Source organism: Pelobates fuscus, chromosome 13 (assembly GCF_036172605.1).
Source record: "Pelobates fuscus isolate aPelFus1 chromosome 13, aPelFus1.pri, whole genome shotgun sequence".
NCBI lineage: Eukaryota > Metazoa > Chordata > Amphibia > Anura > Pelobatidae > Pelobates > Pelobates fuscus.
Genome location: NC_086329.1, coordinates 82,067,509 through 82,089,078, shown reverse-complemented (window position 1 = coordinate 82,089,078; position 21,570 = coordinate 82,067,509). Strand labels below are relative to the sequence as shown.

General features: G+C 39.8%; 1 protein-coding gene across 1 annotated transcript in view; it reads right to left on the bottom strand.

Moving 5' to 3' along the window:
• Positions 1 to 21,570, bottom strand: part of LOC134583152 (serine/threonine-protein kinase N2-like) — a 48,489-nt gene that overhangs the window by 4,910 nt on the left and 22,009 nt on the right. Inside the window, exons 6-18 of the mRNA XM_063439972.1 lie at positions 17,467 to 17,594; positions 16,577 to 16,736; positions 15,532 to 15,717; positions 13,173 to 13,256; positions 12,979 to 13,088; positions 10,310 to 10,453; positions 9,679 to 9,754; positions 8,171 to 9,113; positions 7,950 to 8,025; positions 7,766 to 7,857; positions 5,888 to 6,073; positions 2,846 to 2,908; positions 2,122 to 2,198 (exon numbers count right to left, since the gene is read on the bottom strand). Of these exons, the coding sequence (XP_063296042.1) occupies positions 2,122 to 2,198; positions 2,846 to 2,908; positions 5,888 to 6,073; positions 7,766 to 7,857; positions 7,950 to 8,025; positions 8,171 to 9,113; positions 9,679 to 9,754; positions 10,310 to 10,453; positions 12,979 to 13,088; positions 13,173 to 13,256; positions 15,532 to 15,717; positions 16,577 to 16,736; positions 17,467 to 17,594 (2,325 nt within the window). The remainder of the gene's footprint in view (positions 1 to 2,121; positions 2,199 to 2,845; positions 2,909 to 5,887; positions 6,074 to 7,765; positions 7,858 to 7,949; positions 8,026 to 8,170; positions 9,114 to 9,678; positions 9,755 to 10,309; positions 10,454 to 12,978; positions 13,089 to 13,172; positions 13,257 to 15,531; positions 15,718 to 16,576; positions 16,737 to 17,466; positions 17,595 to 21,570) is intronic.

Below are 21,570 nucleotides of genomic sequence, written 5' to 3'. Positions count from 1 at the left end.
CCCCCTACTCCACAGACAACCCCAGCGCTGACCAACACAATTAAAATATGGGACAAAGTAGCACACAAAAGCGGCCTAACCGCACCCCTATCCCCACTCACCCCGATACTCCGCAACACACAATTCCCCCCAGGCATGACACCCAAAGACTTCACTCGCTACGAAGACAATAACCTCACGCGCCTTTACCACTTCTTCCAGGGCCAACAAATAACACCATTCCCCGAACTACAGCACACGACACCGTTCCAAACATTGACCTCTTCAGGCATATACAGATCAAAAGCTTTCTAGCAACACCAGAAAATACAAAAGCAGGCACAATGGCACTCACAGCTTTTGAGAAACAATGCATGCAAGCCCCAATTCAGAAGGGCCAAATCTCAACACTTTACACCCACATAATACAAAACGTCAAAAACGGAGCACTCACGTACGTGTCGGCCTGGGAGAGGGACCTCGGCCCAGCGGAAGACCCATCAGACTGGGCAGATATATGGGAGGCCACTGCAACAATCTCCATCTGCGTAAATCATAAAGAATAGGCCTACAAAACGCTCATGAGATGGTATATTACCCCCCTCAAGCTTAAACAGATGGGCAGGTCAGACACAGACTTGTGCTGGAAGGGATGCGGCCATAAGGGAACCTACCTCCACCAATGGTGGGAATGTCCCCCAATCAAACGAATCTGGCAACAAGTAGCGACCATGGTCTCCAGCATCTTACACACAGACATTCCACTAAACCCCTGGATCTGGCTGCTATCGAAACCACACGCAGATATACCAAGAGCACAAAATAAAACTGACAGCCAAGGTGGCATTGGCAGCCAGACGGGCGATAGCCGAAAAATGGGGCAGCAATGAAACACCGACAATGGAGGCTATCATGCGAAAAATAACAGATGTAATTAAAATGGACGAATTGTCCGCAATAGTACACGATACCACCAAACACTTTCACAAAATCTGGGACCCATGGTTCTACGAATTCCCGACCCTTGCCGGTACACACTGAGCAAGCCACACACTCGACAAACCCCGAATTGGCAGGCACCCCACCAACCCGTAAGACCACCCCCCTCTCCTTTTTTTTTTTCTCTCCCTTTCTCTTCTCCCTTCCCTCTCCACCACCCAGAACCACACTGCCACCCAACTCCACGACCACGCAAAAACTACCAGAAACAAACGCACATAAGACCAACAACAACACGAGAACCCACCATCATCAAAAATACACCTACCGCACCGACAAAAGGGGCAAACCAAGAAAGATAATCTAGGACGACACACTGAACCCCCAAACCCCACCCCTAAACACCTCACTGTACTAAACAGACAAGGTACGACAGAAACCGCAATTAACCCAACAATCCGAGCCCATTACCAAGAGGTACACAGCAAACAGAATGTGAGACAAGAAAAGGATGCAAGAGGTACCTCCAAATGTAAGCAACACACCGCTATGAGAGGGCACAACTTTCCCCACCCTTCTTACTTCTGTACCCCACCCCAAACCCTAGAAGGAAAAGAAAAGCATACTGATGCGAGAGTTAACAAAGTATACTTGACATGATTAAACGTCAAAAACACTAACGACCAACTTCCACTTGCACGTGGAACGCCAGCATTCTATGACAAACCATTCAATGTAACGCAAATCTGTACCACATCTATTAACCCCCCTACTTTCTTTCTGTATCCCCATCCCAAAACGTGTACAACTAAAAATTCAAAATTTAAAAAATTCAGAATTTAAAAAAAAAATTCCTTATAGTCATATGGGCATCTTAATGGTCCCCACAGGGTTTTTATTTATATATTTTGATCAACTGCAACATAATTAACCCTTGCAGTTGCCAAGGCTTTAACTATTTTCATTCTGGTTTCTATAAATGCCTAGGGGAAAGAAGTTTGGAAAATTTGGCTGCATTTCTGACAAAATTCAGTCAGATGGGTTTGCCCCATTCAGTACAAAGCCAATCGGACTTTAGTGAGTAACGGTTTGTGTTTCATACATGCTTTTAATTCGGTTTGCAGTTGGATGTTATCTGTAGGTAAAGTAAAATTCTGCAACTTTGTGAGAAATGACTTTTGTTTAATATAAACTAATTTTTACCTTGTTTACTAAGACCAAAGTCTGTAATTTTGGCAAATCCATCTATGTCAATTACAATGTTTTCCAATTTGAGATCTCTGGATTTAAAATACAGAAAAATAGTTTTTATTTTTTCAATATCACTAGAGGCACTTGAATGACATGTTTTTTTTTTTTAGCCTTTTTAAAGATTAGATTTAAAGACTTAACTATTATAAGACAAACAGTTAACATAATAACATAACTAATCAATCAAACCACAGACACAGCATTTTGATCACAATACATTAAAATAACACAGATAATATTTATGGGGACACTATGTATGTATGTATGGAGCGTTCAATACATTTGTTATACACCTACCCTTAGAAGGGTGACTTGATGCTGTCTTTACAAAATTGCGTCCAATTCAGGTACATATACACATAAAAAATACAGAAGATATAAAATCTTTTACCTGAATTGGACGTACTACACGCAATTTTGTTAAGAAAGCATCAAGTCACCCTTCTAAGGGTAGGTATATAAGAAATTTATTGAACGCTCCACTCCTAAGGTGAACTGCTGTTGGCGTTTTTCCCTTTCTATTTTACTATACAAATTTGTGGTGGGTGAGAGGGACTCCCACCAGAGTGTTGTAGCGTTTTGCAATTTACCATAATCACTACCTAAGCGCCTGCAACACACAGCTCTTTGTTCACTATGTATGTATGTTCAACTTTATTTTTTCCTGTACACTTACCTGTGAACAATATCGTTTTGATGCAAGAAATCCAGGCCGAGCACACAACACGCTGCATAAAACCTGTAGAAAAGAGAATAAGTTAGTTTCATTTTAGGGAAGGAAATTAAGTTTTTGTACCATTGAAAATTTTGATTCCACCAATCCTGTGTCAATCTGTGCTCAGATATATTCCCTGCAAGGTCTTGTATCTTCTGTATAACTCAAATGTGCTGCAGCAACTAAAGAAAGTTAATATAAACAAAGCTCCAGGGCCTGACGGTATCCATCCACGTGTACTTAAGGAACTAAGTGTAGAAATAAGTCAACCTCTGTTTTTAATCTTTCAAGATTCTTTTCTTTCAGGAAGTGTTCCGGAGGATTGGAGGAAGGCAGATGTGGTTCCTATATTCAAAAAGGGTTCAAAATCCTTGCCTGGAAATTATAGACCTGTGAGCTTAACTTCTGTGGCTGGTAAAATATTTGAAAGGTTATTAAGGGATAATATTCAAGAATTCCTTGAGAAGAATATGGTTATCAGCAAAAATCAGCACGGTTTTATGAAGCACAGGTCATGTCAAACTAACTTGATTGCGTTCTACGAAGAAGTAAGTAGAAGTATAGATCAGGGTGTTGCAGTGGATGTGATCTATTTGGATTTTGCCAAGGCATTTGATACAGTTCCACACAAAAGATTAGTGTTCAAACTCAAGGAAATCGGTCTCGATGAAAATGCTTGTTCTTGGGTAGAACATTGGCTTAAAAACAGAATACAAAGAGTTGTCGTTAATGGTAAATTTTCAAGCTGGACAGAGGTGGCAAGTGGTGTCCCTCAGGGGTCTGTTCTGGGACCCCTTCTATTTAACATTTTTCTAAATGATCTTGAAGACAGCATTGAAAGTCATGTTTCAGTGTTTGCAGATGACACAAAACTTTGTAAAATAATACAATGTGAGCAAGATATTACTTTGCTGCAGAAGGATTTAGATAGACTGGAGGACTGGGCACTCAAATGGCAGATGAAATTTAATGTTGAAAAATGCAAAGTTATGCACTTCGGCGTAAAGAATACACAAGCAACGTATACCCTTAATGGAAGCGAATTAGGGATAACAACACACGAAAAGGACTTGGGAATTGTTATAGACAACAAACTATGCAACAATGTGCAATGTCAATCAGCAGTGGCCAAGGCCAGTAAGGTATTGTCATGCATGAAAAAGGGCATTCATTCTCGGGACGAGAATATCATTTTGCCTCTCTATAAATCACTGGTAAGACCACATATTGAATATGCTGTGCAATTTTGGGCACCTGTTCTAAAGAAGGATATTATGGCACTAGAAAAAGTGCAGAGGCGGGCTACAAAATTAATAAAAGGAATGGAACATATCAGCTATGAAGAAAGGTTAACAAATTTAAACCTATTTAGTTTAGAAAAACGTCGCCTGAGAGGGGATATGATAACATTATACAAATATATTCGGGGCAAATACAAACCATTGTGTGGAAATCTATTCACAAACCGGACTTTACATAGGACACGAGGCCATGCGTTTAGACTGGAAGAAAGAAGATTTTGTCTAAGGCAAAGGAAAGGTTTTTTTTACTGTAAGAACAATCAGGATGTGGAATTCTCTGCCTGAAGAAGTGGTTTTATCAGAGTCCATACAGATGTTCAAACAGCTACTAGATGCATACTTGCAAAGACAGAATATTCAAGGATATAATCTTTCAATGTAGGGTAATAACTGCTTGATTCAAGGATAAATCTGACTGCCATTCTGGGGTCAATAAGGAATTTTTTGTCCTAGCTTGTTGCAAAATTGTGCTTCAAACTGGGGTTTTTTTTTTTTTTTTTTTTTTCTCTTTTGGATCAACAGCAAAAAACAGGTGTGAGGAAGGCTGAACTTGATGGACGCAAGTCTCTTTTCAGCTATCTAACTATGTAACTATGTATTAACAGTCAGCTTAATCTGTTTTTGATTTTGTTTTCAAATTTCTAGTCCACCTTAAAGGAGCACTATAGGGTCAGGAACACAAACCTGTATTCCTGACCCTATAGTGTTAAATCCACCATCTAGCCCCATGGTCTCTCTAAATAGAGTAACATCATACTTGTATTCAAGTCTGCAGCTGCCTCTGACCCTGATCTGCCTGCTTGGCTGACATAGTTTTCCCATAGGATTGGCCGAGACTGTCAAGGAGGCAGATCAGGGCCAGCACAAGCCAATCACAGCCCTGGTCAATCAGCATCTCTTCATAGAGATGCATGGAATCAATGCATCTCTATGAGGAAAGTTCATTGTCTCCATGCAGAGGCACTGTACACCGTACAGCACTTTCCCATGAAGCACTTCCAGCTGCCATCTGAGGAGTGGCCGGTGAAGTTATCACTAGGCTGTAATGTAAACACTGCATTTTCCATGAAAAGACCGTGTTTACTGCAAAAAGCCTGAAGGGAATGATTCTACTCACCAGAACAGATACAATAATCTGCAGTTGTTCTGGTGAATATAGTGTCCCTTTAAGTCATCGGATGACAACATTTGGTTAGGATGTCTAGCTAAGTGTCACGAGTCCATGAATATTGCCTGGTTTTCTGATCTCTGCAGTCTGGTGCAGTACCTCATACTGCCAACACCTTTCTGTGGTGCTGTTGCAGGCTGCTGTCCCCAGACTGAAGAGATCTGACTGTCCCCAGCAGGCCTTTCCTTAGGATGATGTTCTCCCTATTTAGTGTAGCCCAGCCCTTTCTGTGTCAATTCATTGGATTTGTTCTGGAGTTGCTCCCTGTGTCCTGCTCCTGGAGATCCTGTGTCCAGAAGTTCAGAGACCCAGAGGCCTCCAGTTTCCTCATATTAAATTTCCCTTTTCCCTTGTTTTGCACTTGTGTTACTCACTTGTTTTCGTGTAGCTAACACACTTATTATCTTTCCTCATTGCTTTGTATTTATATGGGTATTAATTTCCTACTTACGGTGATTGCTGCTGCAGTCAGCACCCTTTACCAACCAAACTGCGACAATCCGTTTCCATAATTCCAAAACTATTGTTACTTACACAGCTCTGGTTGTGGAAAATGGCTGAAAGTTGCTGTTCCTAATTTCGGTCATTAGGTCCCCACCAGCGGCATACTCCATTAAAAAACAGAAATGACCCTGAGTCTGGAAACTTGCCAACATGTTAACAAGGAAAGGATGCTGTACTTCGCTCACAGTCTGTAGGATTTCCTTTTCACATATAAGCCTTGGAAATAAAAAGGGAATAATTTAATTAATCACTTTTTTTTGCTGTGCAAATAATAACATTCTTACTTGTAGTGCCACGACAACATTTACAAGCCTAGTAATAAGAAATTGTATAAAGCGTCAGCATGGCATGTAGAGTAAACGCACATTTTTAGAATATAGTAATAATAAGCTAGAGTCATGTCTGGGTATATATTAAGATAGAGGCTTGCTAACGAGTAGCTTTTCCGGACACGGTGACAACTGATGAAGTAACATAGGGTAAGAATGCTAAATCACATGCTAAGCCATTACCCAGAGGAGTACCACTGCATCTAAAAGCTCTACCAGAGTGTCTCATCTACGCAACATAAATGATACGAAATAAAAGATAAAAGAAAAAAAAATATAAGACTAAAGTAAAGTCAATGATAAAATGTTTTGACTGAACAGCTGAAGGCAGAATGGGAGTTGGAGTCCTTCAGGAATCCCAGCAAAGCTCATACAGGAGGTGTAATGGCTATATGCTGTAGTGAGTCCGATGTTTAGCCAATTCCCAGTCTCTGGATATGAAGAATAGCTGTAATAGAACGGTGAGGCAAGGCAACTCCATAGCCCCAGGCCTTTGTGTAGGCCTGGATCCCTGATCCACGGACTTGAGAAATGACAAAGTTGAAGTCCTTCCCATTTAAGGGACAGCAAAAGAGTGGTATGGGTTTGTCGCTGATTGCTGGTGTGGTTGATGCAAGGTGAGTAAGCCCTCATATTGACCTTCAGCCTAGGAGTATCGTGGAAACGAGGAGCAGTTGCTTGTGGTTGAGTAATGCCCACAGGGTCCTGTCACCATCTCGCGTCTGTCGCCTCTGATCTCGAGATCAGGAATTCAGCCGGGACAGTTTTTCTCGGGCTGTTAGCTTAGGCCAGAAGTCGTTAAAGATAGCTTCATAGAGTGCTCAACGGGGTCACTCCAAGGCTGCTCTGTCATATTTACAGCATGCCCCTGATGGGAGAGTACCTTCACCATCCTGCATTCAGAGTTGCGTTCCAATACACTGCTGTACGATTCCAGACAGGTGACAGGTAGCGCAGTGGGGACCGGGATAACCCCCACCAGCCTAGAGGGGACACAGTAGGTCTTTGCAAGAGAGTTGTGCTTCACAGGTCAGAAGACTGTCCGCCTCTCCTGCCTGGTGCCTTCACTAAGCCTCATCGGCTCCGCCGGAGATAAAGGCATCGGCACCTCTAAAAACCGGACCGTACCATTCAGTGTTAGCAGCTGGTAGGGCACCGAATGTGTTGATTTTGAATGCAGATTGCCTCAAGAATAGGCTTAAAATAGGAGTATTGTGAGGAGCACTATCAAGATGCAAATAGAAACATACAATGTGACCAATAAGAACCAATCGGCAAATCTAGTCAGCCCAATTTTCTAGCTGGAAGGCTATTCCATGCATCCACTACTCTCTCAACAAAGTAATACTTTCTGATTTTATTTTTAAACTTTTGTTGCTCTACTTTAAGACTAAGTTCTCTTGTTGTGGTAGTTTTTCTTATTTTAAATGGCAACCAGCTGCCATGAGGCATAGGCCTTGCCCCCAATTAATCACTTTATTAAAGGCAACTCTAGCGCACAAATAAAAACTGACAAATAGTATCACCATCCAAAAAACTAATCCAAAATTAGGATGTTAAGTACTCTCCATTTACTGACCTTGGGACTCTTTGCGTTCCAGTTATATCTTGTTTTTTCTGGGCTTTTAAAGCGAATTTGCTCTTTGTAGGCTTGTACTCAACAAGCAGAACCTGAAATGTAAAATAAATATATATATATATTGTTACCTAGCATTTATCTAGACACCTTTTATATTGAAAGTGGAATTCACACCATAACCCACCTTTCCAAATGCTCCTCTTCCCAGCACACAGAGACAATCAAAATCCTGAATGCTCAGCCGAGCTCCTTGCTGAATACTGCAAAGAAAAGAACACGTTTTAAATATATTTAAAATTACATACAGTCCCCTCCCCATGAAAAAACAAAGACCCAAAACAAAATGCTCCTATAACACACAGTATACGTTAACAACATTGATGAGAAGGATGAATATCTCAATACCCCGCTGATGATGATGGATTTTCCACATCTTCTTCTGCCAATGGAACAGTGTCATGAACTAAACCCTTTGGTGGTCCAGTGGTTTCTTCTGCAATGTTATCAATATCAATAACTGCATCTTTCTCTGTTGATGTTTGGATGTTTTTTTCCATATCAGTAGCAGCACCAGGTGGTGATGATTCCACTTTCTTATTGTCCACTGCTGACACTTGAGGCGTGTCAATAACTACAGCCTCCTCTGGAGCTGGTTGGATTATCTTTTCTGTATCTTCATCGTCAGATGGCAGCAATGGCTCCACGCTCTCAGAGTCCTCTACTGGTAGTGATTGAGGATTAATAGCTGCATCCTCCTCTGGAGGTAGTTGGATTGTCTTTTCTGTAATTTCATCAACAGCTGGCACCGATGGCTCCACGCTGTCCGTGTCCTCTACTGGCAATGGAGTAGGGTCAGTAACTAAATCCTCTTCTAGAGCTGGTTGGATTGTTATTTCTAGCACGCTTACAATAGCTTGTGGTGATGGTTCCATGCTCACAGAGTCCTCTACTGCTACTGGCAGTGGAGCATTGTCAAACATTCTAGCTTCCACTGGAGGTGGTTGGATAGTTTCTGTACTAATGGTGTTGATAGCTGGTAGTGTTGAATCCACATTCTCAGTGTCCACTACTGGTACACTGTCAATAGTTGTAGCTTCCACTGGAGGTGGTTGGAAGGTCTCTTCTGTAATGGTATAAGAATCGGGTGTTAATGGGCGCATGCTCTCAGTGGCTACTGGCAATATAGGAGAGTCAGTAACAACATCTTCTTCTGGAGCTGGCTGGATGGTCTTTTCTGTTTCAGTATCCACAGCCGGCGCCGATGAATCCACACTCTCAGTATCCGATTCTGGCAGCGAATGAGCATCAATAGCTGCATCCTCCAGTAGAGCTGGTTCGGTGGTCTCCTCTACAAAAGTAGCACAGAACATAACTTGAGTATTGTATATGATATAAAGAGATCAATAATGGATTAATTGCTTACATCATAATCCAAAAACTCTAAAGTAAAAGCATAAGAAAAAAAATAAGGAACACAATCTCCAAGCCTAGAACTTTATTTGAATGTATTAATTGTGAGTTATGGTTTATAATATTACAATAACACCAATGTCGTTAATGGGAATGGCATCCAGTGAAAATGATGATCTTCAGGTAGGTATAAGTAATTTAATCTGTGTATACTGTATATGTTATAAGATGTACATCCTGCAGTATGGTTGTTAGAATGGATGTATATGTATCAGTTTCTCTACCTGTAAGATAATGAAACGTGAAATCCCACACTGGTTACTGAGTGCATTCACACTGCTTGACAAGCTTGACGTTTTCTATCACACTGGTGGCTAGTACTGGGGTACAAGGGTTCACCGCTTGTCAGTAACCAATCAATAATCATTTCTGCCTGATAGTTGCCATTAAAGGCCCATGGGCAGTTTGCTATTTAATGCGAGGCATGTTAAACATACACTTACCTTGTTTTGTGGAGATTAATTTCTTAATTGTTTGAAGCTTTGGCCTTTTCTGGGTGAAAGGACTGGAAAACGTCACCTATTCCAAAACAAGGTGAAAGAGTTAACTGCAGAAAGTAAATGATAATATCTTATTTTGCCAAACCAACATAAAAACAGACACACAAATGGAAAAGTAAACAGCTTCAAATCTGTTCTTCTACAGCTAATCACAATAAGAAAAGCCCTTTATTTAGACATTTTATAACTTAATATAGTGTCCTTTATCTAAAAAAGTCAAAGATTGCTAAAGATGCTATAAGTGGTAATGTAGGTAATATGACGTATATACAAAGGTTTATTCAATAAACGCCAAATTGCATGAATTGAAAACAGAGTCCATTTAAACTAAAAATCCAAGGTACTACTATTGCTGACTTAAGCAATGCTTTCAAATCACCTATTGTTACCTAAGTTGTGCATTTCAGTTTACACTTCAGTACAGTTTGATTTATATTTATACACTTATTCACTAAGTGTGAAAATTCACTATCTTTCAATTGTAAAGTTGTGTAACGTAATCATTATTTTGCTTTCTGTATTATTACATTAAAATATAACTATAAATTGATAGTGGCCAGAGATTGGTTCTCACCTTGATGAAAAGGGTGCCCTGTGGTTCCAGTTGTAGACACAGTTCCTGTTTCGGGTTCAACAGGAATTCTTCCAACTTCAGAGTCTTTGTGGCACACAGTGATCTCTGATCGTGCCAATATAAGGATATTTCTAGCTCCCGAGACTATGTAAAAATTAAATGAACAATACTTATAATACACATTTAAACCACATTTTACCATTTTCACATTAAAAAAAACAAAATCATTTTTCATCAATATATAGGTTAGTAAATGAATAGATATAAATGTGTTTAAAGTGTTATATTATTTGCCCTATTACTAGCCACACTACTAGTCTTCCGTGTGTGGGGTTGACACAGTAGGACTTGCTCACTTTGAGAGATTAATCGCAGTTCATACCAGGTCAGGTGTACAGAGCATTAAGCAGACCCAGACGTGGTGGGTATGTAAACATAAAATCAGTTTGCACCTATACATTTTCTATCCACATGGCAAGCTTGTGTATTGGGAAAAATAAGCAATTAAACAACGTGGTTAGTTAATGCTTTACAGAATGCCTTTAACTAAAAAGTTATAAAAAGTCAAGGTGGCAAATGTTTTCTAAAATATGCAATATATCACAGATTGTTTAAAAAATCCTATAACAATATCTAAAGAAAGATAAACTAACCCAATGTTAAATAACTACATTTTTTTTTTTTTTTAAATCTTTATTTTTGTTGCACAGTTGAGTACATTGACAACGACGCACGCCACAACAGCGTATATACGCATATTAAACAGGCTAAACAGTGGCATTGACAATAGTGCATTTTTTGGTTTATGAATACAGGCTAATTTTATGAAGATGAGTTACAACTTTAACAGATATAGGCTTAATAGCTAAGTTTTGCAGGATTAATCTATTCAGTGCTATACATTAGCTTAGACTTCGTGCTAAAGGCAGGTAAGTGAGTATATCAAGTTATACATTCTGAACATGCTGATTTTCGAGCTCGAGAGAAGGAAAAGAAAAATTAAATAGATATAATGAAAGGACAACATCGATTACGTCAGTCGATTAGTAAATGCGATTAACCCATGCGATTAGTTACTTAACTGAGCATAGATAATACCAGGCAGGCGGGCTTGTCACCTTTAACTTAGCAGGCTACAGGCTGTGTGTTTAACTGATGCTTGTGTTGAGGACTTATACAGTTATTGGGAGGCTATTATGAGAGTGCTAAACAAAGCATAAATAAGGAGCATGGCTAAATAACAGAAATAAAATGAGACGACTAAGCAGTGGGTATTACGTTGGAGTCCCTTGTCATTAGCGAGTCCCTGTTTAAGAGAATACTGTATGGTTTCATTTGCGTCCATTGTATCAGAGGCTCCAGGCCTGGTCCTCCACATTTCCAAGGATGTAGGTTCTCCTTCAGCCTATACCCCTCGTGGGGAAGGGTGTCACAGATGCATGTAAGTCCTGCAGGGGCATAGCAAGAAGCGGCTTTGTGGGTTCCAGTGGTTGCCCCCTCTGCCTGTTGCTGTGGGAGCCTGCGTTGTCCTTGCAGGTGAGCAGTGTTTCTGACTGTGTCCCATTGGGGGTGATAGTAGGGGTGAGTGTTCCTGCTCTTTTCCATCGCTGGTGTATTGCCATCTGTCACATGGAGCTGGGGTACCTGTCGCTTTAATGTTAGGGATGGTGTTGAGCTGTGTCTTTTTCTCCGGCACCCACATGTTCCTTCTCTGCGTCCTTTGCAGCTGTGGGACCCTCTGTGGGTTAAAGTGTCTGCGGACCTCCTCGGCTGTGTACCCAGCTGATTTGTTCGGGTAAGTTGCTTTACGGGTCACAGTACCGCTGTAATGAGCTGGTCGCTTGGGGGCACTGCCTCAGTTTGAGTTCTCGAGAGCTCCGGTGGGGCACGCTCAGTGCAGGTAAGCGCTGGGTCCTCTGCTGGTGTGTGAGTTTGCTTGTGGGGTGGCTGTTCAGCAGAATGGCAGGTCTCCGCTGTCTGTCGCCCTGTTGTGACTGCTGGTAAATGCCATGGGTGGTCATAGCCCTGGCTAAGTGTTGTGGGAGCTTCCCTCAGCGGTGTACCGAATGGGTGCCTCGCTGTCGGCCATTTTGTGGGGGCCGCGTGGTGACTGTCGGTGGCTAGTCGCCCAGATGCACTGCCGAGGTGGTGTCTGCCTGGTGGGGGCCGGGATAACCCCCGCCGGCCCAAAGGGGGGGGTAAGCGAGGCCGGGGGCCCCAGATTTGTCATAGGTCTCTGTAGTTGCCGGGACGGAAAGTGAGGCGGCGGCCGTCCACCCCGCTCCCTTCCCGGGTAGGCCTCAGTCTCCCCAGCCCCGGAGCATCTCACCAGGACCCGGTCCACCCGATATCAGGTGCTCCAGCTGCACCGGGACACTCCAGGGTCAGGTATTACGCACTTCCAGGGGGTTCCAAGTTGCTTGTGATGGGTTTTTTACCCATTTTTCGTCGAGAGTCCCTGGAGCCATAGTGACTTGCAGCCTGCTGGCATGGCCGCCCGGCCCCGCCCCCAAATAACTACATTTTAACTGTCTGACACATTAAGGTCCTAAAAGGTTTAGAAATAAGAGTTCCACTCCAGATTTATAACTTATTAAGTCTACCTGGGGTCAAAAATGGATTCATACTAAAACAAAATAAAAAAAATAATACACGCATGCCATATGTACCTTATCTAAATCCAGTTTAAATGTCTTATTCCAGGATGGGTTAGAAACAGTTTTCCAACTTGTTGAACCCACTGGAATCTGATCGATCTTCAGCTGAGTACGGACTTCACCTGTAAGGAAATTTCAGGAACTCAACTTAAAAGGCTAAGAGTATTTTTATTTAAAGAACATTTCTACATGGCTTTGGTCAATACACAGAATATATAAAGGTTCATCGATTAGCTTTACACAAAGCTCTAAGAGTTTGCTTTCATCAAAGGAGTCTAATCTCCTGTATTCTGTAAAAAAAGCAAAAGAAAATAAAAAACTAGACAAATTTATAGTCAGCCAGGTAATACAGTCTGAATATAAGCAAAGAGATATATGTGAAATAACACAAGAACTAATTCACTAAAAAGGTGTTAAAAAATGATGTTCCTGCTGTCGATCTTTTTTGTTTGACAAATAATGTAAAGAATGGAGTTTGTACGATGAGTGAGTCCAAGTTTATATCTGGGTAGAGTAGTTTGGTGTTGACCTGCTACAAATTTTGAACAGGATATAGATCGATATTGTGGTTTTGATTTTCATTTGGATAGCGATGTTTAGTGTAAATACATATTGTCCACAGATTTGGAAGAATTGTTTTACAGAGGTGTCTTCAATAAATAATTTGTGTAACCAACCCATTAGAACCAGGTAAGTGAGTTTACGATAAATAAGGCCATTGTAGGGCATAAGGCCCGTCTACCAACTTAAAATGTAGTTTGTGAGCTGCTGTATAGAGTAATGTTAAAAATGTCTTATTATGGAACAATGGCCATCAAATGATCTGAACAGGTGTTGCAATGTATAATAGTACGGCAAAGTAGCAGTAAAAAGCTTCTTTTTCTTTTTAAAACTACTTTGCTATACATTGCAACACCCGTACAGATTGTTGGCTGACTAAAACGGTCCACTTGGTTTTTACTTTGGAGCAGCGCCATTTTTTTCGTAAAACTCAAGACTGAGATATCTAATGGATTTCCCTGATTCTGAATAGTCTCACTACGCTAACACGTGGAAACGTACAGCATGACAGCAATGTGGGACTAGGAGGTTTCCCACTGCAGCCTCGGTTTGGCACAATGGAAGAGGTCCCATCCTGCAGTCTTGGTTTGGCACACTGGATTAAGGAGGTACCATGCTGTAGCCTTGTTTTGGCACACTGGATTAAGGAGGTAGCATCCTGCAGCCTTGTTTTGGCACACTGGATTAAGGAGGTACCATGCTGTAGCCTTATTTTGGCACACTGGATTAAGGAGGTCCCATCCTGCAGCCTTGTTTTGGCACACTGGATTAAGGAGGTACCATCCTGCAGCCTTGTTTTGGCACACTGGATTAAGGAGGTACCATCCTGCAGCCTTGTTTTGGCACACTGGATTAAGGAGGCTTTCTTGCAGTTTATACTCCACAGATATTGTAGTGCTACAGTTTCCTAGGAGGTTTGATACCCTCCTGTGTTATACACCCCTGGGTATGACATTATGTCAAGGCTTTTACTGGTGATCTGAGAGGTGGGCCTATCTTATTTTTTTTTTTTTTGTCACACTGTTCCATGTTTTCTACTATACAGTAACGTTTGTGTAATATTGTATTTGTTTAATACTATTAGCATTTATTATGAATGTACAGGATTACATAATAATGTACTGTTATATATCACAATGTCATTGTTAGATACATGTAATAATAATAACATTTTAAAGGCAATTAAATGGATGAGAAAACTAACCCAAAACATTGCATTAACAAAGAGTCAGAAATGTTATCAGCATTAATAAATAATTTTTTGTATCTTTGTGGATTAACAAATAATAAGGAAAGTCCAGAGGATAAAATTGAAAGTCAGGCTGTGAGCTGTGTTCAAGTCTCAGAATGGTAAAGCCGCAATCCCAAAGAAACAATGAAATCATCAATGGGTAAAGTAGTCGAGATATCGTCTATTGATTAGATAAGACGATAATGTAAGGGGTATTGTGAGCCAGTATTCTCCCCATGGACCAGGAGGACGTTTCAAAAGGCAACTTGTAACTTGTTTAGAGGAGGATATAAAGTTGACAGATAGGATTCCCAGCTTGAAGAATCTTTGGTAAATGTTTCCTTTACTTAGTTTAGAGTCACTTCATACAGAACATGTAAAATAATTTGGTGGAAAAAGGCAATTGTGGAGGGATAACTGGAAATATGTTTTGTAAAACTGATCTCCTTGACAACACTTTCAGTATTGTGATTGATTGGCAGGGTCTTTGTGAAGGACGGAGAATCCTATTAGATAATAATATTTGTATTTCGCTTCCATTCACCCCAAACAGGAACATTACAGAGTTAAAGGATCCAAGTTTCCTATACAGACTTTGTCTAACCATGACCAGTCAAATGTTACTGGACTATGATTATAAATTCTGTCAGTAAATGGTGGGATATGTAGTTTAACAATTGTTGCAGGGAAAGGTTCGATACCCCAGATATTGAGCGCTGTTATTGAGCGTCACTGTACACATAACGGGATTAATAAGATAAAAATCACTGTACTAGAAAAGTCAAAAGTCTCTTGGATGTTCTGATTGCTGCCACGGTTGTTTCTCCTGATCCGGTTCAGTAATAAGAATCTTCCTCGACGCAGACTCCTGCCAGGGAGAACATCTGACGGGATCTTTAGTCTGCCAGGTACATTCTCCAGAATACCGTGACAGCCCTTTACTCGCACTTTCAGAGTACCTGTCAAACAATCAGAATATATATTGTAACAATGGCTATTACACTTTCACATTTATGTTAAAGAAAACTTTGTGTTTGGTCTAAGTAGCACACACAGAATATGAAATGATTAGGCAGCTTTTACATCTTTATCAGAATATAAATCAACCAAAACTGAACTTACAAACAGATAAAAACTCAGTAGCTTCAGTTAGTCCCTGCTTAGTACTCAGACAAGGTTTACTCACGTGTGCCATTAGAGAGGAAACCTATACTATTTGCATTATTAGATATTTCTAAACACCCACAGGAGTAATTCAGAACCAGCATGCAACAAGTCCACGCTATACAAGTTGGAACCCCTCTATGCAAAGTGAACAAGGAGTCCACGTCTGGATTAACCTTTACACTTAGTGGGACTCTAAGATAATAAAAAAAAAAAGGAAAACTGAATTCATGAGAATACCAAGAATGGGCAAATTCTCAGTAACATGTCATTTTCACATATTCAGATTATTATAAACTGTGTCTTAGACAGTAAGTAAAGTCATTTATTTAATTGCCCATTAGTAAAGTATTCCTCAAAGTGTAATGCTTAACTTGTTTACTTAGATTATGCTAATAATTCACTCAATAAAAAGTTATGCAGCAAGCTAGCTCACTACATTTGGAAGAATGATGCTAAGAGTTACATATTGTTATCATTTAAAATGTCACCGGTGACCTTTAAACTTGCATACACGTCACATAGAATAAATCCTGCTGTAATATCGGTAGACTAACTGCGAGTTTCCTCCAGTCAGACTTCACACAGATGGAAACATGCTCGGATATACTTGTTTCGTTTATTCACAGATCTCTCAGAGACAAAATAACTTACCAGTTAGTGCTATTGACTTGGATTTGACTGAACCAAGGGACAGTTCCTCGGTGGTTATACTCTTCCTATGGTGGCCATCAGGAAGTTCTTTCACTCGTTCCTCCAAGGAATATTTAAGGAGGTCCAGCTTTTCATTTGACGCCTGTAGTATCGATTGTGCCTGTTAAAAAAGTAGAAAAAAAGATAAAGGATCAACAGAACAACAGACATTATCTGCTAGCAAAAATATCTGGAAGTTGCTGTCTAACATCAGCTGATGTTCAAGGTTAGACACACAAGTCCTACAAGTGTGGCTCATACTTTCATTGCATTTAAAAATGGCGTTATAATTCCACATCATGTTCAATGTATAAAACTCAGGATTAATCACTAAAGTCTGAAATCTGAACTGCAAATATTTTAACTAAAAATAGTGATCTGGAGAAATTCCATCTCGGCTTTAGCCAGAGCTTCTCTAGGTTTGTCTCAGTTTTGTAATTCAGATTTTAATTCTCTACAAGTTAGAGTTTATTGAAAAAAACTGTAAATAACTTAAATGCTGAATGGAAAAGAGAAAACTAGTTAGCACGGATTTCCATAGATTGATATTATGCTATTAGCTTTTAATAAAACTAATGGGAATTAAACAATTGGGAGCATTTTAAATAAAGCACCATCGAGACAGAATAAAATACAGAACAAATGGTCCAATAAAGACTTCAAACAATTAAAGTCTCAGGAGAGAATATAAATTATTCATAAAGCAGATTTTGTTGGCGCTTTATAAGTCATAATAATATACCATGGCTACTTGGCTAATACCAATAAACTTCCAACCCCTTGACAGACATTGGAAGCCCATTATTCATTCTGGGGATGAAATGGTTAAGAGAATACACTTTGTAACTGACCTCAACAAGCGGCTTTCCATCCAATTTCTGGATGGCATGTTTGGCTCCTTCAGCCACGGCACGCTCGATCACAAATCGGTGGCTCAACTCCTCAATGCGTTTCTCCAATGGACTTAATGCAGGTGTTGCTAGGACACAAATTATTACATTTTATTATATTAATGGTAAAAAGGAAATCGACATGGTAGTTTCAGGTGTCACAGTATTAAACGGGTAATTTCTATAAGGTTTCTCTACATATTTCTATATGTCTCAGTGCACTCTTTCAAACACAAAGCATTTAAACTGCTCTAACTGCTTCCCGACCATAGCCGGAGTATTTCCATCAAGCTTGTCCTTGCATTAAGGAAAATTTGACGGAAAATTTCCGTAATTTACTAAAGTTAACCCCAGATGGCTGCGATTGCGGAGTTAACGCTCCTCCGGTCTGCCTCTGTATTTGAGGCAGACCGGGAGCACCCGATCGCGCTATTCCTGCAGCTGTGATCACTCTGACAGCCTGTTAGAGCGAGCACATGCGCTGCAGGGACCTCTGATCCGCCTCTCTGCTCTCCCGTGGTCAGTGTGCAGGAAAATGGATCAGTGATGATCTGCTTGTCCCTGTAAATAAAAAATGTTTAAGTTCAATCCCACCCCCCTGTCTCCCTGCTTTCATAAAATTAAGCCCTTCCATGCCAATTGATCACTGCCTTTACGGTGTAGTTGGAATATGTAGGCTGCTAGAGTGCTCCAAAGTGGTACACTGACACATCAAAACCCTCCATGAAAATTCACACTTAAAAACCTGAACTTGTCTTTTTTACAGCACTGCAACTTCACCAAATAGTGTCTACCGTGTTTCTCCGAAAATAAGACTGGGTCTTATATTAATTTTAGTCACACAAAACACACTAGGGCTTATTTTCAGGGTAGGGCTTATTTATTTACGGTATCGGTATGTACATTGAACCCCCCCTTTAATTAATCCACCCCCCCTTTAATTAATCCACCCCCTCTAATTAATCCACCCCCTCTAATTAATCCACCCCCTCTAATTAATCCACCCCCTCCTTTAATTAATGCACCCCCTCTAATTAATCCACCCCCCTCTAATTAATCCACCCCCTCTAATTAATCCACACCCCCCTCTAATGAATCCACCCCCTCTAATTAATCCACACCCCCTCTAATTAATCCACCCCCCCTCTAATTAATCCACCCCCCCCTTTAATTAATCCATCCTCCCTTTAATTAATTCACCCTCACTTTAATTAATTCACCCCCCTTTAATTAATTCACCCCCCCTTTAATTAATTCACCCCCCCCCCTTTAATTAATTAAGTCCCAGACATAAAATACCGGTATCTACTCACAGTTCAAAGACCACTGGGTGCCTCACCGCCCAGAATGGATCCTTCCGCTGAAGATCCGTGAAGGCAGACTGACGGCGCTGTGCACGTAGTCATCACGCTGCGCACGTCGTCATCACGCTGCGCGATGCCGCGGCCCGCAACGCTCCTCCCCCTCCTCATAGAAGAAGGAAGTCCTGCCGGGCCGCAAAGGTAAAATGCCTAGGTCTTATTTTCGGGGTAGGGCTTATATTGCAGCCCACCCCGAAAATTCGGCTAGGGCTTATTTTCGGGGTAGGTCCTATTTTCGGGGAAACACGGTAGTTCATACATTGGGCATATTGTTTTACAACAGTAAAATTGATTTTATGACAGTGGCACATATCAAATGTAAGAAATACTCAGCAAAAATGCAACATGTATATAAAAATTATTTTATTTTTTTCCCTCACCACAAACATTGGCATAAATTGATGAAAAAATGGTGACAAGTTAAGGCGCAATATACGCCATATAAAATACCTTGGGGTGTCTGCTTTATCAAATAAAAGCCCTTCGTGGGGTTATTTGAACCGTCAAACTGCTATAATACTGCAAAATGAGACATAGGCCTGTCAAATCCATCTATGAAAATTCTAACTATAGAAACTGAAATAGTCTTGTCTTTTATATGGCATTGTAGATTTACAGAATAGTGCCAAAGGCATACAATGGGGGTATTGTTATACTCAGCAGATGTCGCAGATTGAACACAATATGGGGTTCTGTGCAGGAATAGCGCACACCAGCTTTACGAAATACACATTAAAAAAAACGTAATATGTGTATATGCCAAAATAGAGAAAACATTTAATTTTACTCCAATATTTAGCAGAGATTGCGATGAAATGGCTACGTTAAAATAACCTTGGGTAAAAAGCCTGTGATATCTAATTTATATAAATATATACTTTTCTGTTGCAGTTTTGTTTTCTGTAATGGCCACTAAACATACAGACAAACATACCAACTTTGTATGTAACAATTGTTTCACATTGAAATTTTATTTTAGTCCTTGCATGTTGTGTCCTGTAACCTTCATAATAAGCTGAAATCTTACACATATTATATAGTCTATAAATCAAGACACATAAATGAATTTATTTTTGAAATACTTTTCGTAAGCTGGACATAGTATGCACACGCTATTATCGCCAAAACTGTGAAAACATTTTTTTTTTTTTTTTTTTATATAATTAACGAGAATTTATCTATGTATGTGACATCAAATTACAGCCCCTTTTCCCTTTAAAAAACGGTATATAATATGTGTTGCAATAAATGACAGAGATGCAAATTGAGTTTGAACACAAACAGCAAAAAATACAAAAATGGCTTGCGTCCTTAACCCCTTAAGGACTGAGCCAAATGTACACGTTGTGAACAGAACAAAACGGAAACAAAACCTGGCATTTGCGCTATATGTCTGTCCAACCGTAATTCACCTCTTTCATATTAAATGAACCCCTTTATTATATATCATTTTATTCAGGGGAAACAGGGCTTTCATTTAATATCAAATATTTAGCTATCAAACATAATTTAATATGAAAAAAATGGGAGAAAATAAGAAATGTTATTTTTTAGTTCTACATGACAATTTAACTGTCAATGTCATAATACTGTTTGCTTTTACTGCAATAAAATACACATAGTTGTATTCAGCAAAGTCTCACGTGTAAAATAGTACCCCCTATGTACAGGTTTTATGGTGTTTTGGGAAGTTACAGGGTCAAATATAGCGTGTTACATTTGAAATTCGCCAGATTGGTTACGTTGCCTTTGAGACTGTATAGCAGCCCAAGAAATAAATTTACACCCATAATGGAATACCATTTGCAATAGTAGACAACCCAAGGTATTGCAAATGGGGTATGTCCAGTCTTTTTTAGTAGCCATTTGGTCACAAACACAAGCCAAAGTTAGCGTTAGTATTAGTTTGTGTGTGAAAAATGCAAAAAACGCCAATTTTGGTCAGTGTTTGTGACTAAGTGGCTACTAAAAAAGACTGGACATACCCCATTTGCAATACCTTGGGTTGCCTACTATTGCAAATAGCATGCCATTATAGGGGTAATTTTCATTCTTGGGCTACCATAGGGTCACAAAGGCAACGTAAGCAATCTGTCGAATTTTAATGTGAAAAAAATGAAACACAAGCCTTATATGTGACGCTGTAACTTTTGAAAACACCATAAAACCTGTACATGAGGGGTACTGTTGTACTCTGAAGACTTCGCTGAACACAAATATTTTCAAAACAGGAAAAAGTATCACAGCAATAATATCGTCCATGTAGGTGCTGTTTGTGCGCGAAAAATGCAAAAAACGTCACTTTTACTGGCGATATCATCGTTGTAATATATTTTACTGTTTTGAAACACTAATATTTGTGTTCAGCGAACTCTCCCGAGTAAAACAGTACCCCCCATGTACAGGTTTTATGGTGTCTTGGAAAGTTATAGGGTTAAATATAGTGCTAGCAAATTAAATTCCCTTTACTTTCGGCATGGGTTGTCAGGCAGGTCCCGCTAATTTTAATTAATAAGGATACCTAATTATGTAAAAATATTACATAAATATATGTGTAGAATTAATATATGTATATATATATATACATATGTGTATATATGTGTATATATATATATATATATATATATATATATATATATATATATATATTATTTTGTTCTATGTGTATTTTGATATAATACAGTTAGAACGAAATAACACACAT